Source organism: Dasypus novemcinctus, chromosome 23 (genome assembly GCF_030445035.2).
Source record: "Dasypus novemcinctus isolate mDasNov1 chromosome 23, mDasNov1.1.hap2, whole genome shotgun sequence".
Taxonomy (NCBI): Eukaryota; Metazoa; Chordata; class Mammalia; order Cingulata; family Dasypodidae; genus Dasypus; species Dasypus novemcinctus.
In genome coordinates, this window is record NC_080695.1 from 30,427,933 (window position 1) to 30,455,288 (window position 27,356).

Consider the following 27,356-nt stretch of genomic DNA (forward strand, 5'->3'; position numbering starts at 1 on the left):
CCGCAGCCCGGCCGCCGCGCGGTGGGGCCTTGCCAGGCGCTCGCCACTTCCGGCGCGTTGGAGCTGTTGGGCCGGGGCTGCCGCGCGGCGCAAGCAGGCGGCTCCGGGCGGCCGCGCGCAGGGATGCTCCGGAGGCGGCGGCGGCGGTCGTGTGGGCTGAGGCGGTGAGGCCGGCGCGGACTCCCGGGCCTCTGCCTTGAGCGGGCCGCCTGAGCGGCGCTGCCCAGGGCCCTCCAGCCTCCGCCCCGTCAGCCTCCGGGCCGGGCCCGCCGCCGCCTCTGTCCGCGGAGGCCGGGGAGCCCCTGCCTGGGCCCGCAGCCTCCCCCTCGGGGGTCGGGCCCGGGCGGGGGCCCCGAGCCGCGGCCTTCCTTGCTAGCCTTGGAACCCCATTTCCTCCTTTTTTCCTTTTCCTTGGGGAGAACCGGGTGGGTCTGGATGAATTGTTCCGGGGGACCCCGCTGAGGCGGGCAGGGGGCCGCGCTCTTTTTAGAGGGGCCCCGCGGGCCCCGGGTGGGAAAGGGTTTTTTTTTTTCCGCATGGGCGGGGGACTTCCCGAGCCTGCCGGGACCATGACCTGAACTGTGCGAGCCGGACGTGTCCGAAGTTTGAGAGCAAGCTCACCTGAGCCGCTCCTTCCCCTGGCCAGCATGGTAAGTGGGGTGGGAGTCCCCTTCTCTCCCCGTGTGCCGGGCCTGAAGGGTGGGAATGGGCCTCGGGGCAGCTGAGCCATCGGGAGGCGCGTGCCCAGCCGGGCCGGTGACACACAGGCGTGCAGGATTTGCAGCCCGGGCTCTGCGCTCCCGTCCCCCCCTGGGGACGTCTCAGGTCTGGGAGGGCTCTGGAAGCGCAGCAGACACAAACCTTGCATCTGGTGCTTGCTTGTCTTACAGTAATAGCTCGTCACGGTAATGGCTATCATTTATTTACTGAGGGCTTGCAATGGGCCAGGCCCTGTGCAAAGTGATCATCAGGGATTAGTTCATTTAAATGATCATACCTCCCCTCTGAGATACTTAAGAAGTGGGGAAATTGAGGCACAGAGCCATTCATTACCCAGCTCAAGGTCAAGAGACTCTTCAAATGACAGCAGCCTGATTTCAGAGCTCCCGTTCTATATAATACACTTAGAGAGCTGGCTATAGGCCCTTCCAGCTGTAGGTTTAAATATGGGGAAACAGAGGGGATACTGCGATTTGCAGAGGTTGCTTAGCTAGATATCAGCAGAATCTTATTTTTGGACACCCAGGCCACTGTTGTTTCTGTTCTGTGCTCTGGCCTTTTTCCTGGTAGTGCCTGGAAAACTGTTCATCCTTCCAGATCCTGCTCAGAGGCAGCCTTTTCTGAAAATGCTTTCCAAAATTTCCAGACACCCTCAGTGCACTCTTAAATATATATACTCACATCTATTTGTAAAGCATTTGCCTTTTTGTTATTGGACTTTTTTTAATTAGCGAAATTGTGAGCTTAGAGAACAATTATGCATAATGTGCAGAATTCACATACATCACCCCCTCCACCTTGCATTGTTGTGGAATATTTGTTACAAATTATGAAAGAAGTTCATCAAAATATTACTGTGACTATGGTCCATAGCTTATTTTTGGGGTATTTTTTCCCCATAAAACACCCGATTATTAACACCATGTGTTAGTGTTGTTTATTTGTTATAGTTCATGAGGGAATGCTCTCATATTTGCACTGTTAATCACATGGTTCACTGTGTTATACAGTCCCATGCCTTGTACACTCCATCGAAAGTGTATACTCAGTGCTGTTCGGTTTCATCACAGAATTGCATTGCACTGGGTTTGTCTGCTGCAGTTTCCTCAAAGATGAATTGTCAGACTCTTGATCTCCCCCAGTCCTTGGCATATAGCCTGGGGAGAGCAGTTGGTTGCCAGCTTGAGTTTGAGTACTTCTGGTGACACAACTCTTCTCAAAGCCCCCTTTTTAGATATTTATTTCTCGCCACCCTCTCATTTGCATTTGTTGTGTCTGTTTGTTGTGTGCCTATCTTTTTTTTTAGGAGACCCCAGGAACCGAACCCAGGACCTCCTATATGGGAGGAAGGTGCCTAATTGCTTGAGCAGCCTCTGCTCTATGCTTTGTGTGGTCCTCCTTGTGTCTCTTGCTGCATCATCTCATTGTCTTGTCTTTAAAATTTGGGACCTCCCATGTGGTAGGCAGGAGGGCAATTGCTCGAGCCACATCCGCTTCCCACAAAGCCCCCTTTTTACTCCTGCAAAGTTAGTGATGTAGTAGGAAAAAGGATGCAGTGATGTCTTCTGTGATACAGATATTTAGGCCGGTGGAATTTTCAAAAACATTCAAGGGGCCCGTAAGAGGTGTGTTAGGTCCTGGACACAGGAATGCCCTTACCCTCATGGTGCTTACAACCACTTAGATAAAATGCTGTGGATAGTGTACTGGTTGATCTGTTGAGAGTCCCAATTTCCTCATCTGTAAAATGTGGAGATTGGATTATTCATTGGAGAATTCCTAAAGTTGAGGCATAACATTCAGTGATTGAAGATTATAGTATTTAGTATTCCTGCCTTCATTTGTTCTTTCAGTTTTGATTAGTCATGCTATGCCAGTCCCTAGGGAATGTACTGACAAGCAAGACCGAAACATTTGCTACCCTTAGGGAGCTTACATAGCTGTGTTAGGACCCTTAGGCAGAGTTTTCTTTGCTACTGACTGTGCTAGTCAAGTACTCTTATATTTAGGTTTCATTTTTAATTGGCAATCAGTGGAGCATTGTGAAAATGACCACCTTTGAGTAACTGTAAAGTAGTTGACTTCATGGCTCCCAAGTACATTTCTTTCTGAGATAAATTCCCAGGCAAGGTTTTTGTAACCTATCCCTCAGTTACTTACTCACACGGGGAACTTCAACTCTAATAAGACTTGAAAATGGTGAACTAGTGATTACAAATTACTATTTTTTAAGCATCTGTGAAATGCTCGTTATTTTGCGTTTATTCATTTTTCTCTAGTCAAACTGTATCTGGTAATCACACCAACCCTGATAGGTTACATTATTGCTATTGCTATGGAGGGAGAGATGTACAGACCTGCTTTAGGATACCATTTTTTTTTTTTTTAAGATTTATTTATTTATTTCTCTCCCCTTCCCCCTACCCCGGTTGTCTGTTCTCTGTGTCTATTTGCTGCGTGTTCTTCTTTGTCCACCTCTGTTATTGTCAGCAGCACAGGAATCCGTGTTTCTTTTTGTTGCGTCATCTTGTTGTGTCAGTTCTCTGTGTGTGCGGTGCCATTCCTGGGCAGGCTGAACTTTCTTTCACCCTGGGCAGCTCTTCTTACGGGGCGCACTCCTTGCATGTGGGGCTCCTCTACGTGGGGACACCCCTGCGTGGCAGGGCACTCCTTGCACGCATCAGCACTGTGTGTGGGCCAGCTCCACACGGGTCAAGGAGGCCCGGGGTTTGAACCGCGGACTTCCCATGTGGTAGACGGATGCCCTAACCACTGGGCCAAGTCTGCTTCCCTAGGATACCTATTTAACAAATGTTGGAACTGGCATTTGCACTCAAGGTGCTTTATGCATGTTGCTGCCTCATGTGGAAGATGATCAGGAATATGATTCATCTATTGTTTGTTTGGTTCTGAGATAGGTTGTGGTGGTGTGCATTGGGGAATTTACTTTAAACTGTTCTTCTAGGAAGAGAAATCTTGACCTGCAGATTTGGAACCGGGTTTAGAAAAGATTTGTAGTTGCAAATCTGAACTAGTAGTTCAGATTTACTAGATCAGCTGTACTGTAACTTACATTTGGTTGAATAATTTTTGCTTGAATTCCCAGGAGTTCTCAAATGATGTAACATGTTAGAAGTTTCTTCTACTGCTCTCAAAAGTTTTACTTACCAATGATTGAGCTGTTGCTTAATATTGAAATTTTGTGCAAAATAAAGTCCTTGCTTAGTGTTTTCTAGTTGCTTAGATATTACTTTGGTTACAAAGACTTATTTTTCAGTGTCACCTGTGAGCGGACACAGTATAGTGAAGGCAAAATCAGATCTTAAATTTTGCTACTTTGATCGTTGTGTCATCGACTTGTTCATCCACACTGTTGCATGGTATGTCATGCAGTGGGAGGTATGAAGATGCCATGGGGGTGTAGGGAGATGGCAGAGAAACGTTCAACTGTACCCAGAGGTTCTTTATGTCAGAAACTTGATTAGAGATAGTTTTGGGAGTTAGGTTAAATATCAAGGAATGACTTCAACAATTTTTGAAAAAAGTAGTTCATGATATGATTCTAATGATGAAATTGCCTGACAAACAAAACCAAACCAAAACCCCATTAGTACGGTATAGAGAAGTAATTCTCTATAAACATCCAGAGATTTTAGTGCCTCCAGTTTATTCATTCATGAAGTAATTTCCTGACTTCCTGCTAGCAAACCTAAAATCCTAGGTACTGCAGATAATATATATAGTGCTTTTATATATACCAGGTACTTAAATTAACTCAACTCCAGGAGGTAGAAGAGGCTATTTTATTTTCATTATATCGATGAGGATGTTCAAGGCATGGAGAGATTATGCACTTCAAGCGTCACATGGAAACTGGGTGGTGGAATTGGGATTCCAACCTGGGCAGTCTGGCCCTAGAGTCAGTGCTTTTAACCATTACACTTTCACCCTAAGAGGGGTAATATTGTTCCTCCCTCTAGGAATCTGTTTAGTTAGGAAGATCAGACATATATTCTGGTTATTACAAGAGACTGTGGTAAGTGTGAAGTAGAAGAATGAGTTGGTGCAAAGGGAGCATATCTGAGGGAGATTAGCTGAGGAAAGGTTTTCCAGGAGGGGATATTTACATTGAATCTCGAGGAAGAGATTGACAGTTGGGCTAGGAAAAGAAGGACTGAGTAGAAGTTGTTCGCAGATCGATAGGAAAATCAGATATATGTCAATAAAGATTAAAGAAAATCCTAAATGTCAAGAGAGGGTAAAGGAAGGAATAAACATTTATTGGGTACTTAGGAATTTCTAGGACTTTGTATGCATACAGACATGCAGCACACAAACATGCTGTTTTTTCACATCATCCTGGGCACCTACCTCCCTGGCCAGCAAATGCCCCATTTCTTTGTTTCCTCTTTGCAGCAGAATTACTGGAAAGAGTGGAATCTATTCAGTCTCTTAATTTCTCACTTTCCATTCTCTAAGTCCACTTGTCAAGGTCCCTCCCATCCCTTTTGCTAAATCCGACAGTTCTCAGTTCTCAATTTACTCCATCTACTTACAGCATTGGACAACTTGAACACTCTCCCTTCCATTAAGCCTCCAGCACACTAAGATGTGCTGTGCTCTTGGTTTTCCTGCTACTCCCACTGACTTTTAAACAGTTGGAATGCCCCAGGCCTCAAACGTAGTAAATTCCTTCAGGACACCTTGAGCCAAGAATTCCTTGTCCAGACTTCTCTCCTTAGCTCCAGTTTTCATATACCCAGCTGCCTGTTTGACATGCTAGCTTGTCAGATTCAACGGCTGGTTTTCCCTTCCAAATCTTCTCTACCTACAGACTTCTTTATCTCAGTTGAAGGCAGTTCAGTCCTTGTAGTTGCTTATGGCAAAAACTTGGAAGTCATCCTTGACCTTTCTTCCTCTCTCACTCCAGTCTGGTCTGTAGCAGGAAATTCTGTTTTTTTCCTTCCTTCAAAATGTAGCAGAATTTGATGTCTTCTTATTCCTTCCCCTGCTATTACCACTCTAGTCTAAGCCCTTACCATCTCTCACTTGGATAATGCAGTTCATTTTGATCTTTCAGCTTCTGACTTGCTCCTTTGTTTCGTTCTTAAATTTTTTTTTGACTTGATCCTTTATAGATTTTTTTTAAATTTAAAATTTTTTAAAGATTTATTTTTTTATTTCTCTCCCCTTCCCCCCTCCCAGTTGTCTGCTCTCTGTCCATTCACTGTGTAGTCTTCTGTGACTGCTTCTATCTTTACCAGCAGCGCCAGGAATCTGTGTTTCTTTTTGTTGCATCATCTTCTTGTGTCAGCTCTCCGTGTGTGCGGTGCCATTCTTGGGCAGGCTGCACATTCACGCTGGGCGTCTCTCCTTACGGGGCGCACTCCTTGCACGTGGGGCTCCCCTACGTGGGGGACACCCCTGCGTGGCAGGGCACTCCTTGTGTGCATCAACACTGCATGGGCCAGCTCCATACGGGTCAAGGAGGCCCGGGGTTTGAACTGCTGACCTCCTGTGTGGTAGGTGGATGTCCTATCCATTGGGCCAAGTCTGCTTCCCTTTTTTTTTTTTTTTTAAAAGCAACAAAAACATGAGAGCCTGAGCGATCCTTTTAAAAATCTAAGGCAGATCATGTCTTTCCTCAGTTCTAAGAGTAAAAGCCAAAGCCCTTGTTGTGGCCCACATGGTCTGACATGACCTTCTATGCTCTACATGTTCAGGCCTGGTATGTTTTTTGAACCCATCTCCTACTTCTCTCCCCTTTGCTCACTTTGCCTCAGTTATCCTGGCCTTGCTGTTCTTCAGATAGCTCAGGTGCGGTCCTGCCTCAGAGCTTCCGCCTGGCTGCTGCCTCTGCTTGGACTATGCTTTCCCCAGATATTTGCATGACTGACTTAACCTTCTTCAAGCCTTCTCAGGAGTCACCTCACTGAGGCATATCCTTACTACCCTTTTAAAAATTGTAATCCCATTCCAAATTTTCCAGGCCTTTATATCCTGTTTTACTCCTTGTAGCATTTACAGCTTTAAAAAGAAAGCATTTTATATGCTTAACGTATTTATGAGGTCTATTTTTTGTTGTCTCCCTTTGCTAAAGTATTAGCTCCATAGAATTAGGGATCTTTCTTTTACTCACTGATGTGTCCCAAGAGTCCAAAACAACTCCTGGCACAGTAAAGAATTAACAAATATTTGTTAAAATAAGGGTTGAATTAAATTGTGTCAGTGCTATCGAGGTCTTGTTCAAAGGGTGCTTTAGAGAGAGAGGGAACAAGCTAGGTTCCCTATGATGAGTAGAATTTACAGAAAGCATTTTTCAGAAGAGGAGTGTGTAACTAAATGCTTAGTATTAAGAGAGCTTTGAACAGATTGATTTGGTCACGGTAGAGGTTTTTGTGAAAAAGTAGCTGGAGAGAAGGCTAGAAAAATAGTTTATGGCTAGAGTATTGAGGACCTCCAATACTACGCTAGGGACATTGACTTTATTTTTGGCTAGTTCTTCCTTAAGGGAAAATTAATTGAGCTGCAGTATGTAAGTTAGGTTGGTATGGGAAGCCAGATATGACAACAAGCCTGTGTTAATGTGACAAAGCCTTGTTCTGGGAGTGGAAATAGTAGTGAACGGGGAACGCTTGAGTAAGACTGATTCCATATTCAAAGGGTGAAGAAAAAGGAAAAAGCTCAAGCTGGTTTTAGAAGCCTCTGACCCTGGTGTTTGGGAATAGTGGGAGGTTTTAATTAATCGGTGGTTTAGATTTGTGGGAATGTAAGAGATGACAGAAAAAGAAACTGACAGCAAGAGATGGCAGGAAAAGGGCCATGTGCTGATGAAATATGGAACTTGGCTATGTCTGTTGGTTGAGGGTAGTTGTTGCTGTGTTGAGATGAAAGTAATTAGTGCTGGGCAGGAAAAAGATCTTGAAGATTTTAGGTAGTTGGATTGTCAGCATGTCCAAGTCAAGGAAGATGTGATAGCACAGCCTGAGATGGAAAGGGAGAGAATTCTTGAAAGTGTAGTTGCTACTCTCTCTTACTTTCTTAACCCCCTATCCTCTACTTCCCCACCCCATTCATTCATTATACAACCCATTGCAGACCAGTTTTTGTCCTTACACCTTTTCAAGATCACCCATATCCCCTAGGTGCTGAATCTCTTATAAGTAGCCTGTATTCAGTCCTTATGTTCTCTGACTTCCTGTGGCTTTTGGCGGATAGTGGTCTCCTTTTTTCTTTTTTTTTTTTCTTTTAAAGATTTATTTTTATTTCTTTCCCCTCCCCCCATTGTCTGCTCTCTCTGTCCCTTCGCTTTGTGTTTTTCTGTGTCTGCTTGTATTATCTGGTAGCCCGGGGAATCTGCATTTCTTTTTTGTTGCGTCATCTTGCTGCGTCAGCTCTCTGTGTATGTGGCGCCACTCTTGGGTGAGCTGTGGTTTTTTTCACGTGGGGCAGCTCTCCTTGAGGGGCACACACCTTGCACATGGGGCACCTCTATGTGGGGGTGCCCCTGTGTGGCACGGCACTCTTCGCACATGGCAGCACTGTGCGTGGACTAACTTACCACATGGGTCATGAGACCCTGGGGATTGAACCCTGCACCCTCCATATGGTAGATGGACGCTCTGTCAGTTGAGCCACGTCGTCTTCCCTTTTTTCTTGAAACACTGTTTTCTTGGTTCCCTTGGCTTCCATGATATTCCTATCTTGGTTCAGTCTTCCTTTATCTTTATTCCTTGTGGCTTCAGCTATGACCTATGTACCAGTGAGAACGAAACCTTCCTTTTCTCTTGGATATCCACTTGAATATTCTGTAGACATCAAATTAAACATATCTAAACCACACCCATCATCTTCCACTCAGGTCAGTTCCTCCTCCCCCATGCCCTAGTTCTGTTAATGACCTTATGCACTGAACATTCATACGATAAACATGACTCATTGACTTCCTCTTCTCCTTCAACTCCCCACTTTAAATCTGTTGGTGCTGCTGTGAACGTTTTTGTTTCCCAGCTCTGGCCTTTCCTTCCATTCTCTCTGTTTAGTTAGTCAGTCATCTCTTGCTTTGACTTTGTATCTTGACTGGGCTCCAGATTCCAGGTTCTCCTTCCATCAGTCCATCTTCTGTCCTCCTGCAAGAGCTGCCTGATAGAGCACAGGTATGATTATGGCAGTTGACCCCAAATTGTTCAGAGCAGAGTCTCTGTAGTCAGAGACCAAATTTTATCATGGCAGAGGTCTGGAAAGTACATGGGCCCTGGATCTTCAGATATGATTTCACTTATTTTTCCGTTCTCAGTAAGGATGAAGATGATAGATTACATGCTTAAAGTAATTTATTTGAAATATCTTTTTAAGTTTTCCAAATCATTCCTTGTTCTCTAAGACACAACAAACCACTTGTCATTCCCAGAACATGGAGTACACTTCCATACTTCTCTGTCTTTGCTCATGCCGTTCCCTCTTCTTGAGTGGCCTTTTCTTTTTCTGCCAGGTAAGATCTTACCTATCATTTCAAGGTCCCCATAAACATCACCTTTTTGAGGCTTTCCATGCACTAGCTTAGCACTCATCTTTGATTTTGGTTACATGTTTTGTTTTTTTCTTTTGCCTTTACTATTTTTATAATGTAAGAATTACAAGACTACAGTTTTGTTGTGGAAATGTCAAAAAATTCAGAAGTTTGAAGAGTAAAATGTGAAACTCTTCCATCCTTTCCCTTGCTCCCTCTTTCTTAACCCAGGCTAGGGGTGGGGGAGATTAGTTCTTTGAGTCCATAACAGGGTGAATCTTAACTCCTTGCTTCTCCAGTGCCTGGTAAGCGTTCAGCAGATATTGGCTAATTGGAAGAGTCAGGTGTGAAAAGAAATTCAAGAAGGTGGGCTTTGAGGGTAGTAAATATTAGTAGAAATATTTGTAGAGTGTGGTAAGATTGAAATAGAGTATGAATATCGTAAACACCCTGTTTTTCCAAAATCTGTGCAACCAGCAAGCTCATACTATTCCTCTCAACTCCCACTCGGGTAGTGGAGGCAGGGAGCAGGTGAGCAAAGAAGAGTTGTTAGGATAAAATGCTGCGTAGATGGTGTGCTTACTAGGAGGCTCAAAAACTTAATTGCTGCTGGGGAATCAGCTGGGGAACAATTGAGGTGGAGGTGGGATCAGGTGAGGTAGTTGTGGATGTTAACTCAGGAAATTCGGACGGGAGAAAAGTAGAGAGAGGTTAAAAAGACTAATGGAGGAAAACGGACTTTGGCCCAGTGGTTAGGGCGTCCGTCTACCATATGGGAGGTCCGCGGTTCAAACCCCGGGCCTCCTTGACCCGTGTCGAGCTGGCCATGCGCAGTGCTGATGCGCGCAAGGAGTGCCGTGCCACGCAAGGGTGTCCCCCGCGTGGGGGAGCCCCACGCGCAAGGAGTGCGCCCGTGAGGAAAGCCGCCCAGCGTGAAAAGAAAGAGCAGCCTGCCCAGGAATGGCGCCGCCCACACTTCCGGTGCCGCTGACGACAACAGAAGCGGACAAAGAAACAAGACGCAGCAAACAGACACCAAGAACAGACAACCAGGGGAGGGGGGGGGAAATTAAATAAATAAATAAATCTTTAAAAAAAAAAAAAAAAAAAAGACTAATGGAAAGAAGCTGTGTGTGTGTGTGTGGTACAGGGAGAAAGAAGGTCCATGCGTGTTTCCTAATTACACTCTGTGCCAAGCATGGTTTGGGGGCCCTCATGTATACTGCATACTGTACCTCATTTAATCTTTCATAGCAGCTCTGAAAGCTAGGTATTATCTCTGTGTATTTTACAGTTGAGAAAGCTAAGGACACTGAAGCTCTAGAAGGGTAATGTAATTAGATAGCAAGTTGATTGAGTTAGGATTCAAACCCAAGGTTCTGACTCTAAAGCCCAAGTTTTTTCTATATCAGTTTCTTAAGCCTGTATGTATAGGCCCCAGGAAAAACAGTACATCTAACTGTCTAACTTTAAAACTTGGAAAATATGCTTCATAGTAGAAAAGGGCAAGATAGTAAAAGTTATGCTGATAACAAAAGAGGTACCTGGAAATCCTATAAAGTGAGAGAATAGAGAAAGAATGACAGTTGAAGGTACAGAGCTGGTCCATATTACAGGACATCAGTAGAAAGGAAGGTAGCTTGATTTCTTGGAGTTTCAATTCAGGTAAGCTCACTAGGTTTAGCATAAGCAGAAGTCATATTGAGCAGTCTGCTGTGGTTTTATGTGATTATAATGAGATCTCTGTTCTATGGTTACCTGGAAAGGTATTTCTGGGGGAAAAAACCATTGGTTTCTAAATTGACTAATAATCAGACCCGGGAAGATTTTTCTTTCAGAGTAACAACTTGATAATTTTGTAAAAGTATATTCTCATCTAAAACAAAAAACAAGCAGTGTCAAAATATCCAAGAAAATGCAAAAAAAAAAAAAATCACCCCAAAGCCCACTACCCTAAATTGATTAACATTTTATAATATTGGGTATATCTTTGTACCTATACTTATATATAGAAGGGTGATGAATACCTAAAATAAGTATTTTATTTTAAAAATATGATCTTCATGCTGATTTTTTTTTTTTTTTAAAGATTTATTTATTTATTTAATTTCCCCCCCTCCCCTGGTTGTCTGTTCTTGGTGTCTATTTGCTGCGTCTTGTTTCTTTGTCCGCTTCTGTTGTCGTCAGCGGCACGGGAAGTGTGGGCGGCGCCATTCCTGGGCAGGCTGCTCTTTCTTTTCACGCTGGGCGGCTCTCCTCACGGGCGCACTCCTTGCGCGTGGGGCTCCCCCACGCGGGGGACACCCTTGCGTGGCACGGCACTCCTTGCGCGCATCAGCGCTGCGCATGGCCAGCTCCACACGGGTCAAGGAGGCCCGGGGTTTGAACCGCGGACCTCCCATATGGTAGACGGACGCCCTAACCACTGGGCCAAAGTCCGTTTCCCTACCATAATTTATCTACCTCTTCCTCCTGCTCTTCCCTGGGTGCTGTGCAGTGTCTGGCCTCTTGAATTTCAAAATAGTTGTGTCAGACAGTTCTGCCTTTTAAATACTTGTTCTGGTGTAGGAACTGAGGCTGGAGCTTCCTACTATATCATCTGCCCTGATCTTTGATATTGAACATTTGTGTTTTTGCATATTTGTCACTAATCTTTAAAGCCTTTGATAAATAATTTATTTTGAGGAAGTATGACTTCCCATTGCTTTTAGTTGCCTGGAGCAGACCATTTAGCTGGCTATGAGCGAGTCTCCCCGACCTCAAGGTCAGTGCAGAGTTCTTCTCAGGCTTAAGATGTAGGAGTTATTAAAATCTTCATTACTTTGTGGAAAATAATCCCCCAAAGTTCAACTAATAATTGTTGATGCAAATGAAAAAAAATGAAGAAGTTAAAGTTCTTAGGAAATAGAAATTGTGGATAAATTAAAGCGTAGAATGTTATAAAAGTATAGGTGTCTTGTATCCACCATACAACTTTGTATAGAAAGAAAGAAAGGCAATTCCTAAAATTGGGTGAGTCCTGGGCCATTGCAAATATTGCTTGCTGACTTAGAGAAAGTTGAAAAGGCACTTAACTTGTGGTATAAGTCTTTGCACTGGAATGTGTGTAATTTGTTATTGAAATGGAAAGTCAGGAGCCTGAGGAAGCATTGTTGATAAATTTGGGGATCCTTAGTAACTGGGTTGGAAAATAATGGAGAATTCATCTAGTGCACAGCTATTGAATATAAGGATGGAAAAGGGTGGATTGAAGTTTTGAAAGTTTATAACCCTGGATGAGACGTACATGTCAACACATGATTACAGTGCTGAGATAAGTGTAGAAATAGAACCTTGTGTGAGGTAAAGCAGTACTCTGTATGTGTGTGTGTATATATGTGTGTGTGTGTGTGTGTGTATGAAGCCTGGCTAAGTTGGGGATGGGAGGGTTGTATCAAGGAAGCCTTTCCAGAGGCGGTAATAATTGAGTTGGGTTTCAGAGACGAGGTCGGAAGTCACTGGGCATAGAGTTTGGGAATGAGGTAAGGAAGCAGAACATTTTGAGCAAATGGTGCCACAGATAAACATGAAAGAGTAAAACTGTTACTGAGAGTGATAGCTTTGAAATGTTGAAAAACAGGGCACCTAGTAGGCAGTACGGATGATTTCTGAGAAGGCAACTACTCTAGGAAAGGCTTTTAATTCATGAGGAAAGGGGCCATGTGCTTTATTATTACCCCAAAAAACGTTCATCTATATTTTGCATTATACTTTCAGAGAAAGACAAATTAAGTAATCAGGAATTTATTTTCTTTAGATATTTTATTTTTTATGTATTTTTAGACTTACAGAAGACTTGTAAAAATAGTACAGGGTGTTCCCGTGTACTCTTCTTCCATAAAGATTTATTAAAAAAGAAAATATTGCAGTAGCCAAGCCTTCTAAGATTTGTGGCTAATCATTTAGCTAAATCTCTGCACCTTCTTTATTTTAGTACTGTTTGACAATTAAAGTAGATACTGATGCTACTACTTGCTTCTTGTTTTACTTAGTTTTTATTTTCCTGATTATAAAACGTACTTTGAACTTTCTAGAATATTTGATAAGTATAAGAAAAGGTAAGAAATTACCACCATCTAATTTCATCTCTAGTACCATTTTGGTTTGTTTCCTTCTAGGCTTTTTTTTTTTTTTTTCCTATTTACTTTTTAAAATATGGTTCAGCTCACATTGTAGATGCAGTTTTCTTCTGCTTTTTCCACTTAACATTATAGCATTAGTGGTTTTTCAAATCATTAAATACTTCATAAATATTTACAATGGCTGAATAATATTGCATTGCATGGATTCTTGGGCAGTTAGATTGTTCCATTTTTGCCATTATAAATAGTATGTGATTAATATCTTAGTAGAAAGCTTTTTCTGTATTTCAGAAAATTGCCTTGGGATAGATTCCCAGAAGGATCTGAGAGTATGGACTCTTTTTTTTTGGTTTAATAAACTTTTATTTTAGAATAGTTAAAGAGTCTCCTCCCCTCTGCCTCCCCGCCCCTGCCATGGCTCCTTGTCTCTGCTTGTTGTTTTTTCTTTCTCTCTTCTTTTGCTAGTTGTCTGCTTGTTTCCTCTTAAGGAGGCCCTGGAACTGAATCCAGGACCTCCCACGTGGGAGACCGGCGCCCAACTGCTTTAGCCACATCCACTCCCCAGAATAGTTATAGACTTACTGTGAACATTTTTGACTTTCTTCATCAGACGTTTCCAGAACAGTAGACCTGTTTATGCTTTCCACCAGCTGTAGATAAATACACTTACCAGTATTGGGTAGTCTTGAAAAAAAAAAACATTGCTCATTTTATAGGTTAAAAATGACTCCTCATTATTGTTCCTTAATATCTTTTTTTTAAATAGGAAAAGTTATCAAGTTAGATTTTACTTATTTTTTAACAAATCAATTTTATTGATGTATATTGATACATATTAGTAAAGCAAAAATCCATGCAAAATGTATAGTCAAGTGGTATTTGATATAATCACATAGTTGTGCATTCATCAAAGTGTATCTTTTTTTAATGTCTTTTTTTTTCTTTTTTCTTTTAAGCATACACTGCATCCAAAGTGTACAATCAGTGGTATTTGGTATAATCATATAGTTGTGCATTCATTACTTCAATCATTATTAGAGCATTTTCATTATTCATTTATTAATAATAGTAAAACAGACAAACAAGAAAATTATTCACCTCTCAATTTCCCTCTCTTTCTCCTGCTGTACATAGCTGCTATTTCTGGATATACTTGCACAATTACTTACTTTTAAAGATTTATTTCTCCCCATCCCCTTGTTGTTTGCACTTGCTGTACCTGTTTGTCTTCCTTGTTTGTTTAGGAAGCACTGGGAACCAAACTCAGGACCTCCGATGTGGGAGGGAGGCATCTTAATTGTTTGAGCCACCTCTGTTCCCTACTTCGTTGTGTCTCTCATTATATTTTCCTTCCTGTGTTATTTGTTGTGTCAGCTTGCTGTGTCTGCCAGTTGTGCCAGCTTGCTGTCTTCTTTAGGAGGCACCAGAAACTGAACCAGGGGCCTCCTTTGTGGTAGGTAAGCCCAAACACTTAAGAACCACATCCACTTCCCTCAATTATTTATTTATTAAGCAGTTTTATTGAGATATATTAACATACCATATAAGCTTTCTAAGGTGTATAATCAATGGCTTTTAGTTATCAAGTTAGATTTAATTTTTTTTCTCCCAAATAATAGGATAATGGTTATAGGAGAGAGCCTTTATGTTTACTCTGCTGATTGTTTACTTCAAAGTCTTAGAGGTGGGACCTTAACGTATTTTTATTTTTTTTCCAGTGTTAAGTTGGTTTGTCGTTTTTTTTTTGTAGTAAAATACAACATAAAATTTACATTTTAACCATTTTAAACTGTATGATTTAAGTGCAGCTATCATCATTATCTAGTTCCAGAAATACCCATTAAGCACTCCCCATTCTCCCCTCTACCCAGGCCCTGGCAACCACAAATCTACTTTATGTCTCTGGATATGCCTGTTCTGGAGAGTTCATAGAAATAGAATCATCCAGTATGTGGCCTCTCAATATCCTTTAAAGCAGAAAAAAAGATTAAGTAAAACATGAATTGAATCTATGTATTTTAGTTTGAAACTTGGTAATACATATATGGCAACTGCCATGATATTTAGTTGTTCAGGATACTCCATTCCTGGGCCAGTAAGAAGAAACAGTGTTGTCAGTGGACAGAGGGCTATAGTCCTTGGGTTAGGATAGAATCTGAAATAGGGACAAAGATTGGAAAAGTATGGTGCTTGGAGAGTGAAAGCCAGTGAAATGACAGCATAATCCATGGCTGGGAATATAGAGGAAACCCTTCTAGAAGTTAACCTTTTCAGCAGTGTGGTTTGGAGAGCTTCAGGTATGGTTCTTCCCCTCTGTCATAAAAAAATAGCTTATAAATGAATGAATAAGCTTATTGGCAACAACACCTAATACATTGGTTTTCAGAAAATATATGAATTTTGGCTAAAGAACTAGAGTGGTGTTGGGGCCAGTAAGGACAATTAAAGAGGGTCCAAAGTAAAGAAAAACAGGGCATCTATTTCTCAGTGTTTGATGTCTTTATGGAGAGTTCTGGGTGGTAGGGAAGTGTTGTGTTTCTAAGTAAGTGGTTTTCATACTTCAGGTAGAATTTTTTCCAAAATGAAAATGAGGCCTTCAGAGTTTGATCAGGCATTCTTTACTGTAATTTGGTTTCCTGAGGATAACTCCCACTGAAAGGAGTGCTTGGTGTAAGTGGAGGATTTTATTGAACCAAATACAACTTTTGTAGTAAATTCATAGGTGGGCAAGTGTCTTTTTTAAATTAGTACAGTACATTTGTAATTATTGATGAACCAGTGTTTTTAGAATTACACTGTTGGGGAAACGGACTTTGGCCCAGTGGTTAGGGCGTCCGTCTACCATATGGGAGGTCCGCGGTTCAAACCCCAGGCCTCCTTGACCCGTGTGGAGCTGGCCATGCGCAGCGCTGATGCGCGCAAGGAGTGCCGTGCCACGCAAGGGTGTCCCCCGCGTGGGGGAGCCCCACGCGCAAGGAGTGCGCCCGTGAGGAAGGCCGCCCAGCGTGAAAAGAAAGAGCAGCCTGCCCAGGAATGGCGCCGCCCACACTTCCCGTGCCGCTGAGGACAACAGAAGCGGACAAAGAAACAAGACACAGCAAACAGACACCAAGAACAGACAACCAAGGGAGGGGGGGGGGGGGGGAAATTAAATAAATAAATAAATCTTAAAAAAAAAAAAAAAAAAAGAATTACACTGTTAACTAAAGTCTATAGTTATATTAGGTTTCACTGTGTTGTGCAGTTCTGTTTTTTATTTTAATTTTTATTGTAGTAACATATATACAACAAAAACTTTCCTCTTTTAACTGCTTTCAAATATATGATTCAGTGGTATTAGTTACATTCACAATATTGTGCTACCATCAACACTATATATATATACCAAAACTTTTCCATATCCCATACAAAAATTGTACTCATTAAGCAATAACTTCCCATGCTTCCTTACCCCACCTTGCCCCTGGTAAACTGTAGTCTACTTTTTGTCTCTATGAATTTGCTTATATAAATGAGATCCTACAACATTTGTCCTTTTGTGTCTGGCTTTTTCAGCATGATGTCTTCAGGGTTCATCCATGTTGTATATCAGCACTTCATTCCTTTTTTTAAATTTAATTTTAAAAATTGAATTTTCTTTATTTTAAAGATGTAAATGTTTCATCGAAAATGTAGGGGATTCCCATATATCCTACTATCTCACTTTCCCACACTTTTCTCCGTTAACAACATCTTTCATTATTAGTGTGGTACATTTATAACAGTTGATGAGCACATATTGAAGCACTGCTCCTAAGCATGGTCTGTAGTTATCTTATATTTTACCCTTTGCACTGCATAATTTTACAGGTTTTGATAAAATGCATAATGGCTTGTATCTGCCACTGCAGTATCATGCAGAACATTTCCAGTGTCCCAAAAATGACCCATGTTACTTACACCTATTCTTCTCTTTCCCTTCCCTCAGAATCTCTGGTGAACACTGTCTTTATATCAGTGTTACAAATTCTTCCATTACTAGAATAAAAATAAGTCTGCTTTAGTCCATAGTTGCATTTCCACCTTATGTTTGTTCAGTCTTGAGGATTTTGGAATAGTGATGTCTACTTTGCTTCCATTCGAGAGTAGGCTTAGATCCCATGAGGTAGATAGATGGAATTGTTTTGCTAGCAGTTGTAGATATTCTTTTTTTTTTGGTTGGGTGTTGTCCATCACATCCTTTTTTTAGTTTTCCATGGTGAATCTGATGAACTGGAGAGTAGGAGTTGGCTGTAGCTCTCCTGAATTCTGGGCTCATCCAGGTATATGAAAAGCTGGAAGATTTAAGTCTCTGGGACATATATTTAACAGATATAGTGCTAAATATAGGTTCAAATAACAGGGGCAGAAGAACCATATGTACGAAGATTATAAATGAATCTAACTCTGATAAATTGGGGAATTAGGTTATCATATATTTCCAGGTAAGACCCTCTGATGGAGATGCTGATTTCCTGGGATTGTCTACCCAGCCTATAATGTCCAGATGTCTCTAGAGCCCTCAGGAGCACCCCTGCTTGAGGCATTGTTTACTGTGATACTCAGTGACATTCTGCAGAGACATGCATAAGCATAATATCTGGAATGACCTCCCTACTCACTTTAAAATCTCTTAGCCATAAAAACTCATTTGTATTTAATTTTCCCCCGTTTTGGTCTAGGTCTTTTTCCAAATGCATTGCTAGTTGGTGATTGGTAATAATCCCTTTGTGCCAGGGAGGCTTATCCCTGGGAATCATGTCCAACATCTGGGGTCGGGGAGGAAGTAGTGAGTTTATATGCTGAGTTTGGCTTAGAGAGGGCATATTTGAGCAACAAGGAGGCTTTCATGAGGTACCTCTTAGGCAATATATATTACTGGGCTAAGTTTCAATTTCACAGGAACACGGTTCATAAGTTCACATGTCAATATCAAGGGCCTGGCTTATTAGTTTGTCCTTCTCCTCTAGACACTATCCATGTACTCTAGGGATTATGTAGCAGGACTCCCTAGGATGGGAATTCAATATTCTGTCGGTTATTGTATGGATCTCCACCCACTGAGACCACACCCCCTGATCATGATCACATGAAGACATTCATATTCCATAGAGGCATGCCACAGGTGCACCCCTCCCCACACATCCCCCACCACGGATACCGCACATCATTAATCTCTCCTGCCACAGTTGTAGCCCTTCTGCAATCCAAAACTGCCTCAAAAACAAAGCAAAAATAAATAAAAATACATAAAATAAAAAAATTTTTTTTGCATTGTGCCTTTCATCACTGTAAGATTATCATTTATGTATATTGACAATTTCTTCTGTATGTTTCCCCATTGTCTTTTTTTTTACTTTATTTTCCAGGAAGCTTTAGGTTACAGAAAAGTCATCATAGACAATATAGGGGATTCCCATATACCATACCTTCCTTCATTCCTTTTATTGCTGAATAATATTTCATTGTGTTTACTACATTTCTGTTTATCCATTCATCTATTGATGGACATTTGGGTTGTTTCCACCTTTTGGTTTTTGTGAATAATGCTGCTCTGAACATTGGTCTACAAATATCTGTTAATGTCCCTGCTTTCAATTCTTTGGGTACATACCTAGAAGTGGGATTGCTGGGACATGTGGTAATTCTGTGTTTAATTTTTTGAGGAACTGTCAAACTGATTTCCACAGTAGTTGTACCATTTTATACTATCAGCAGTGCACGAAAGCTCCTTCTCAGCATTTACTATTTTTCATTCCTTTTCCTTTTTTTTTTTTTTTTTTTAAGTAGCCGTTCTGGAAGGTATGAGGTTGTATCTCATTCTGGTTTTGGTTTGCATTTTCCTAATGGCTAAAGATGTTGAACATCTCTTTATGTGCTTATTGGCCATTTATGTATCTTTGGAGAAATGTCTGAAGTCCTTTGTCCATTTTAAAAATTGGGTTGTTTGTCTTTTTGTTGAGTTGTACACTGTCTTTTTTTAAATTATTTTTTTATTCTTTAAAAATTTTTTGTCTTTTTTTTTTTTAAAGATACGTAGCTCACACAAAATGTCTTGTTTTGATTGATCTTTTTTTTAATATTTTTTAGGGTAGGCCAGTCGTTTATTGAGAAATGGGAGAAAAGAACAGAAATGGGAGGAAAGAGCAGAATTATGCACCCTCAGATGCAGGTGTGGGCTCCTCTAGGCAGAGAGAGCCTCATTAATCTTTTAATCCCCTCTGGACAAATGTGAATCAGCAAAGCCACAGATCAGAGGTAGTATTATGGATACTACATTCCCTGTGGGCAGGGGCCTAACTCATTTCATTTCAAGAGTATTTATGATTCAGCAGTTAGGGACAGAAAAATTTTGCAGCAGGTATTCAGTAAGGCATCACTTCAGTGTTTTGTGATTTTGATACATTCTAGGTATCTGAAGAACAGGGTAACCTCATGATTCCTCTTCTAATTACCCAGGTGTGTCATCTGAGGCAAATAACTTTGTTTACAGTTTTTTAAAAGATTTATTTATTTATTTCCACCCCCTCAATTGCCTTCTCTCTGTGTCTGTTCGCTATGTGTTCTTCTGTGTCCGCTTGTATTCTCATCCGGCAGCACTGGGGAATCTGTCTCTCTTCGTTGCATCATCTTGCTGCGTCAGCTCTCCTTGTGTGTTGGCATCACTCCTGGGCAGGCTGTGGTTTCGTGCATGGCAGCTCTCCTTGCGCGGTGGGGCGCCCTTATGCGGGGGCATCCCTCCATGAGTTGGCACTCCTTGCACGCAGCAGCACTGCGCATGGGCCAGCTCACCACATGAGCCAGGAGGCCCTGGGTATTGAACTCTTGGACCTCCTGTATGGTAGGTGGACGCTCTATCTGTTGAGCCTCATCTGCTTCCCCAAATTACTTTTTTTTTTTTTTTTTTTAAAGATTTATTTTTTAAAATTTATTTCTCTCCTCTCCCTTCTGCTGGTTGTCTGCTCTCTGTGTCCATTTGCTGTGTGTTCTTCTGTGACTGCTTCTATCCTTATCAATGGCACCGGGAATCTGTGTCTCTTTGTTGCGTCATCCTGTTGTGTCAGCTCTCTGTGTGTGCGGCACCATTCTTGCGCAGGCTGCATTTCATTTCGCACTGGGTGGCTCTCCTTACGAGGTGCACTCCCTGTGCGTGGGGCTCCCTGCGCGTGGGGCTCCCTACGCGGGGGACACCCCTGCATGGCAGGGCACTCCTTGCGTGCATCAGCGCTGCACATGGGCCAGCTCCACACGGGTCAAGGAGGCCCGGGGTTTGAACTCCCATGTGGTAGGTGGACGCTCTAACCGTTGGGCCAAGTCCGCTTCCCCAAATTACTTTTTACTCTCTCCAGGCTTCAGTTTCTCCATCTATGCAATAGTGTTGCAGTGAGGATAAAAGGAATTAACGATGTCAAGGTTTTAGGATGGTGCCTGGCATATACCGAGTTTTAAGTAAATGTTGCCTTTTCAAGTTATCACTATTGGGTAACTTGTTTACAGCCTTCTTAAAATAAGAGAAAGAGTTAAAATAATTTCTGCAAGAAACATTTATTAAGTGCTTGCAGTATGCCTAGCATTGAGCACACAAAGATGAATAAGTTAGTAGTCTGCCTGTGCATTCCCAGCCTACTGGAGAGACTTGCACATTAACAAGCAGGTCATTTGTTTTTCTCTAGTTTTTCTCACTCTTTCTCTCTCTTTTTTTCCCCTCCTTCTTTTGAATGCACATTGTACAAAGCTTAAATGGTATAAGAGATTGTACAGAGAAAAGCTTAGCCTCCTTCCTTTTTCCTGTCCCCAGTACTCCATTCTGTTCTCTAGAGGTAACTGCCATTACCATTTTAAAACAAATACATACCACACAGGTATGTGTTATGTATGCATATGTTTGTACCCATCCATATGCTCTACTCTTCCCCACTTATGAGTAGTATAGTAAATTGGATATAGCTCTTTGTCAGTATACATAAAGCCTCCTTACTGGTTTTCATGGTTGCACAGTGTTCCATTCTATGGATATAAAACAAAAGTTCGGAAACAACCTAAATTCCCATCATTGCTGGATTTGTTAAATAAGGTATGAAGAATGAACATCTTTTTTTACACTATATACTTTTGCTTGTATGAAAACATCTAGAAGAATACTTGCTGCAAGTGTAATTGATGGGTAAATTTGTATGTCTATTTCAGTTTTTAATAGATACTGCCAAATTGGTCTTCCATTGAGGTGGCACCCAGTTTATGCATTCACCAGCATCGTAAGAGAGTAAAGAAGTAATTGCAGTTCACTGTACTCAGTGTAATGTTATGAAGACCAGAAGGAACAGCCAGCTCTGCCATGGGGTACTGTTGTAGACCTCACAGAGGTGGCAACATTTGCAGAGGGTCTTAAAGGATAGGTAGAAAAGAACATTCTAGACAGAGATAATTGCATGTGTGAAGACACAGAACTGTTGTTATGTGAAGGAAAAATGTGAGAGTTGGGTCTGACTGAGGCATAGGATGGATGAGGGGACTGGATGGGGAATTTGGGGACAATAAAGCAGAGGGTAGGTTAGGGCTAGATGATGGAGTGATGTGATCACATTTACTTTTTACATAGGTTGGAAGATACTTGAGGGAGACTTTACAAGTCAGTCTTTCACCTACCTTTTATTACCCAAAGAAGGCTTTCCAGACTTGGCAGAAACGGAATCATAAAACTGGGTGGGCACTAAAAGGTTTTCTTTTTTTTTTTTTTCGCACAGGAATTTTCTGTCCTCTGTAGGTCTGTAGGGTTTTTTGGAGGTATCTACAGGCGTTTGGGACCTTCTCCCCCAGCTCCAGTGATTGCACTGTCTCTGATGATCTCTTTTATGTGTTGGGGTTCTATACAATATTCCTTCCTCCCTCCCTCCTTCTGTGGCTTTTGCTGCTAAAATAGTGGATCTAGTTCTAAAGTCTTACTGTGTCAAAAACAAATGGAGGGGGAAGCGGATGTGGCTCAAGCAATTGGGCTCCTGCCTACCATATAGGAGGTCAAGGGTTCGATGCCCAGGGTTCAATGCCCAGGGTCTCCTGGTGAAGGCAAGCTGGCCCATGCGGAGTGCTGCCCCGTGCAGGAGTGCTGGCCCACACGGAGAGCTGGCGCAGCAACTTGATGCAACAAAAAGAGACACAGAAGAGAGACAATAAGAGACGCAGCAGATCAGGGAGTTGAGGTGGAACAAGAGAATGATCGCCTCTCTCCCACTCTGGAAGATCCTAGGATTGGTTCCCAGAGCCACCCAATGAGAGTACAAGCAGACACAGAAGAACACACAGCGAATGGACACAGAGAGCAGACAACGGGAAGGGGGATAAATAAATGCTTTAAAAAAACCTAATCAAATGGAGGCCTAGAGAATGTGTAGAGTCGTTCTTTTTTTTTTTTTTTAACTTCTGATAGATGATCTGAATAAAAATGAAAGTAAAAGAAGTTGATATACTTGGGATTTTTTTGAGCTTTTACTTGACTTATATGGGATTTTTGTTTATTTGGTTTTTCCTTTTTTTTTTTTAATTGTATTACCTCATCAGTGAAATACATAGTGAAATAGTTTTGCTCTTACAGTTAAAGGTGCTAAGGGATTTAGGTACATTATGCCATTTACTTCTTGCAATGACCTGGTGAGGATGAGTACTGTTGTATGTTCATTTTGCAGTTGAAGAAATTGAGGCTCAGAAAGGGTAAGTAATTTGTTCAAGGTCATGTAGGTAGTAGTAGGAATCAGGTGTAGATCTGTGGCTGTTTCCAGAGCCCATGCTCTTCACAATGACATGTTATAAACAGTTAATTTTAGAACAGTCTCAGGACAGTGGTGGAACGGTCACAGGTGGAATGGTGTGGGATTTTTTGTGCTTCTCGGTTTTGTGCTGTTGCCCATAGTGAAAGAGCAGAGCTGGGACATGGACTCAATCAAAAGCAGCACCGTATCTTTACTTCTTTTCCCCTCCTTTTCCCTGTGTTCTACCATGGTCTTTTGAGAACTGTGGGAAGGGTGGTACCTGCTCCTCCCCCAGGCTCTGGGGGAAATGGAGGTTGCTTGTAGAGGCATCCCTTCCTTCCATCGTTATCCAGGTATGTAAGCAAGACCAAGGTTCCCGGCAGGATTGGGTAATTGGATAGCAGCCAAGTACCTGTTTCTTTTCTTCTTCAGCAGACCCCCCTCCCCACCCAAAAAAAAAAAGCTGCCAGCCTGTTTTCCTCCTCCTGCAGCTGCTGTTACCATGACTGTTGTGCCTTTCTAACCCAGTGAATCTTCAGTGGGATGGAGAAAAGGAGCCATGTTCTAATATTCCAGTATAGTTTTCCATATTGTAAAAATTAACAATTTTATGCTTAAAAAATGAAAAATAAAGTCATGGTTTTGATTACCTACCATACTATTAAAGTAGAAGTTAGCAAAGTTGCATTACTTAGCAATACTGTGTGCAGAACACAGAGCATATGAGAGTCCCTGGTTGGAGAGAAGTTTTTATGTACATAAAAAGGGGGCAGGGTAAAGATTAAGAGTTGTCCTCACCAGAGCATGCACTATCTTCCTTTGTGGCTAGAAAACGTCTATGGTGTTGGGAGGAGCATTTACAACCCTTCCTGGCCAAGAAGAGTCACTTCCTACTGAACACAGATGTCTGCTTTTGCAGCACCAATTGTACTTCCTGCATAGCACCATCCATGATCCCTAGCAGCTGCTCTCAAGGGCATCGTTGTTCATACTGTGGGGGGTACACATGTTCCCATTGGTAATTGGTAATAATATTGTGAGAGCCTTAGAGGAATGTGAATGTGACTGATCATGAATTAAGAATTCTAGTATAAAGGTGGTGCAGGGTCTATTCTGATGGATGAGATAGTGACAGTTTAGAGGAATTTGCCTTTTTAAAAGCAAACCCACATCTGAAATTCGGGTAAGAGAAACTTGTAATGAGGGCGAGATGACAATATTGGCCAATACTTACATGTACTTTTATTTTTATTTTAAAGATTTATTTATTTTTAAATTTATTTCTCTCCCCGTCCCCTCCCCTGGTTGTCTGCTCTCTGTGTGCATTCGCTGTGTGTTCTTCTGTGTCTGCTTGTATTCTTGTCAGCAGCACCCAGAATCTGTGTCTCATTTTGTTGTGTCATCTTGCTGCGTCAGCTCTCTGTGTGTGTGGCACCATTCCTGGGCAGGCTGCACTTTTTTCACACTGGGCGGCTCTCCTTATGGGGCACACTCCTTGTGCGTGGGGCTCCTCTACACGGGGAACACCCCTGTGTGGCAGGGCACTCCTCGTGTGCTTCAGCACTGCGCGTGGGCCATCTCATTACACGGATCAGGAGGCCCTGGGTTTGAACTTTGGACCTCCCATGTCATAGGTGGATCCCCTATCCGTTGGGCCAGATCTGCTTTCCATTACATAGTACTTTTTTTTTTTCTTTTTTCTTTTTTTTTTTAATTGACTTTGTAATAATATTACATTAAAAATATATATGTGAGGTCCCATTCAACCCCACCCCCCCACCCCCCCTCTCCCCCCCCCAACAACACTCGTTCCCATCATCATGACACATCCATTGGATTTGGTAAGTACATCTTTGGGCACCTCTGCACCTCATAGACAGTGGTTCACATCATGGCCCATACTCTCCTCCATTCCATCCAGTGGGCCCTGTGAGGATTTACAATGTCCGGTGATTACCTCTGAAGCACCATCCAGGGCAGCTCCATGTCCCAAAGACGCCTCCACCTCTCATCTCTTCCTGCCTTTCCCCATACCCATCGTCCACCATGTCCACTTTTCCCAATCCAATGCCACCTCTTCTATGTGGACATTGGATTGGTTGTGTCCATTGCACCTCTATGTCAAGAGGAGGCTCAGATTCCACATGGATGCTGGATGCAATCCTCCCATTTTCAGTTGTAATCACTCTAGGCTCCATGGTGTGGTGGTTGTCCTTCTTCAACTCCATCTTAGCTGAGTGTGGTAAGTCCAATAGATCAGATTGTAGGTGCTGGAGTCTGTTGAGGCTCAGGACCTGGCTATCACATTGTCAGTCCAGAGATTCAAATCCCCTAAATATATCTTAAACCCCAACATTAACTGCACCTCCAGCACATTAGCATGAAAGTCTTATGAAGGGAGATCCCATCTGAGTCCAGATTCATCACACATAAACACCATTTCCAAAGAGGGGCCATCTGCCCTGGTAGTTAACCCCATCGGCCATGACCATAACTCCCATGGGTCTCTTTAGCCTTCAAAGGAACCAATATCTGGGGGTTGTATCTGCTTTATCTGTCTCTCTGACTCTGCTCAGTTGTGCATGAGGGCAATCCTTCTGCCAGCCTCCAGACTCTTTTTTAGAAACTCGTAGCCATATAAACTCATTTCTCCTTTCCATTTCCCCCTTACTTTAGGTCAAACAGCATTTTAAAGTCATGGTATTTTATGTAGACATGGATATTCTGCTGATCCGCATTGAACCTTCCGTATAAGGTCATTTTCCAGTTGCATCATCAGTTGGTAGTTGATAGTGGTCCCTCGTTGCCAGGGAGGCTCATCCCCGGGTGTCATGTCCCACGCTGGGGGGAAGGCATTGCATTTACATGCTGAGTTTGGCTTCGAGACTGGCCACATTTGAGTAACATGAAGGCTGACAGGAGGAAATTCCCAGGCACAATGTTGCTCTAGGCCTTGTTCTTATTTTAGGTTTATCAGCTCACAAGCATAGTCATTAGCATCAGGGGCTCACTGTTGAACCCTCACTCCCTCCCGGTCCCCGCCACTGTACCTGGGAGACTGTCGCTGCTCCCCTAGGGACCACGACAGAGCACCACTGGCCAGGAACCCAGTACCCCCCCTATTATGGTTTTTAATTGTTGCCACTACATAGTACTTTTAAATCAGCACACAGTATATACACCTGATTGCATTTAATACCAAGGACATCCCAAGAACTTATGGGATTTGTCCGAAGTTATACAGACTACTCAGTGGATGCAGGACTGGCTTTAACCTGGTATTTTTCTCTGCCTGTCACACTGTGGCCATGTACATTTCTGTATTTCCCACAGCATGCTTTTATACTGGTTGATCTACTTCACGCTCATTACCTGATTTCACTCAATGCAAGGAAATACCAGCTCTTTTCATCATTCTTAGTCTTTGGAGTAGAACTCTCCCATGCTTCTTCAAGGAATAGAAGAACTCTCCTAGCTCTGTTTGGTGACTTGACTGGTAACTTGCTGATTTTTGGCAAGATACTCTCTTTGAGCTTCACTTTCCTTATCTGTAAAATGTGGTTGGACTAGGGTTTGTTTATTTCTGTGACTCCCACTTCAGGATTTCTTGGTAGCATACCTTGCCTTAATGTGCTCAGTAAGTGTCTTTTGAGTTTAATTGACTGGACATGCAGATATAAACATTCCTCCTCCTGGAATATGTACCTGGGAAAGAAAAGCAGATGGGATTGTGAAGAGAGAGCCTATTCTTGGCTATCCTACCATATTCTCACTTATTTTAGACTCTTTTTTGCAGGATAATTATTATTTCTCTTTTGGCCCTCTAATTAAAGTCTTCTGACTGAACTATAAATAAATAAATACATAAAATATATGCATTTTAGCTCCTGGTAGGATATGGTGGTTATCTACCCAGCAGATGCCACATTTTTAATGTCTACACTGTTTAATATCCTTTTTCAAAAACAATGGGTGAAATAAACCTGACATCTGAGTCAGTTAAGTAATCTTTTTCTCACTTTGTTTTTTCCATTTGCCTAGTTAGCTTGGAGCACTGAGGACTGGGTGGAGGGCACCAATCCAGTAGATGAAAAATTTTTTTTTTTAAATTTTTAATTTGGAAATGGGTTTAAGCAGAAAAATTGCAAAGAATAAGTAGTTCAAAGAAACTAGTAGTTGAAAGAGTTTCAAAGAAAACTCTTGTACCCTTTACTCAGACTTACCTATTTTGCCTTGTTTGCTTTA

General features: G+C 42.2%; 1 protein-coding gene across 4 annotated transcripts in view; it reads left to right on the forward strand.

Annotated features, from left to right (window-relative positions):
• The first annotated feature begins 470 nt into the window (after positions 1–470).
• XPO6 (exportin 6) overlaps positions 471–27,356 on the forward strand; it is a 154,790-nt gene continuing 127,904 nt past the window's right edge. For 3 of the 4 annotated variants that reach the window (XM_012526323.4, XM_071211217.1, XM_071211218.1), the window contains exon 1: positions 519–650. In XM_012526323.4, the coding sequence (XP_012381777.1) occupies positions 648–650 (3 nt within the window). In that variant the 5' untranslated portion in view covers positions 519–647. Of the gene's footprint in view, positions 651–27,356 lie in introns of all 4 variants that reach the window. The other variant, XM_004461429.5, reaches the window with a different exon arrangement.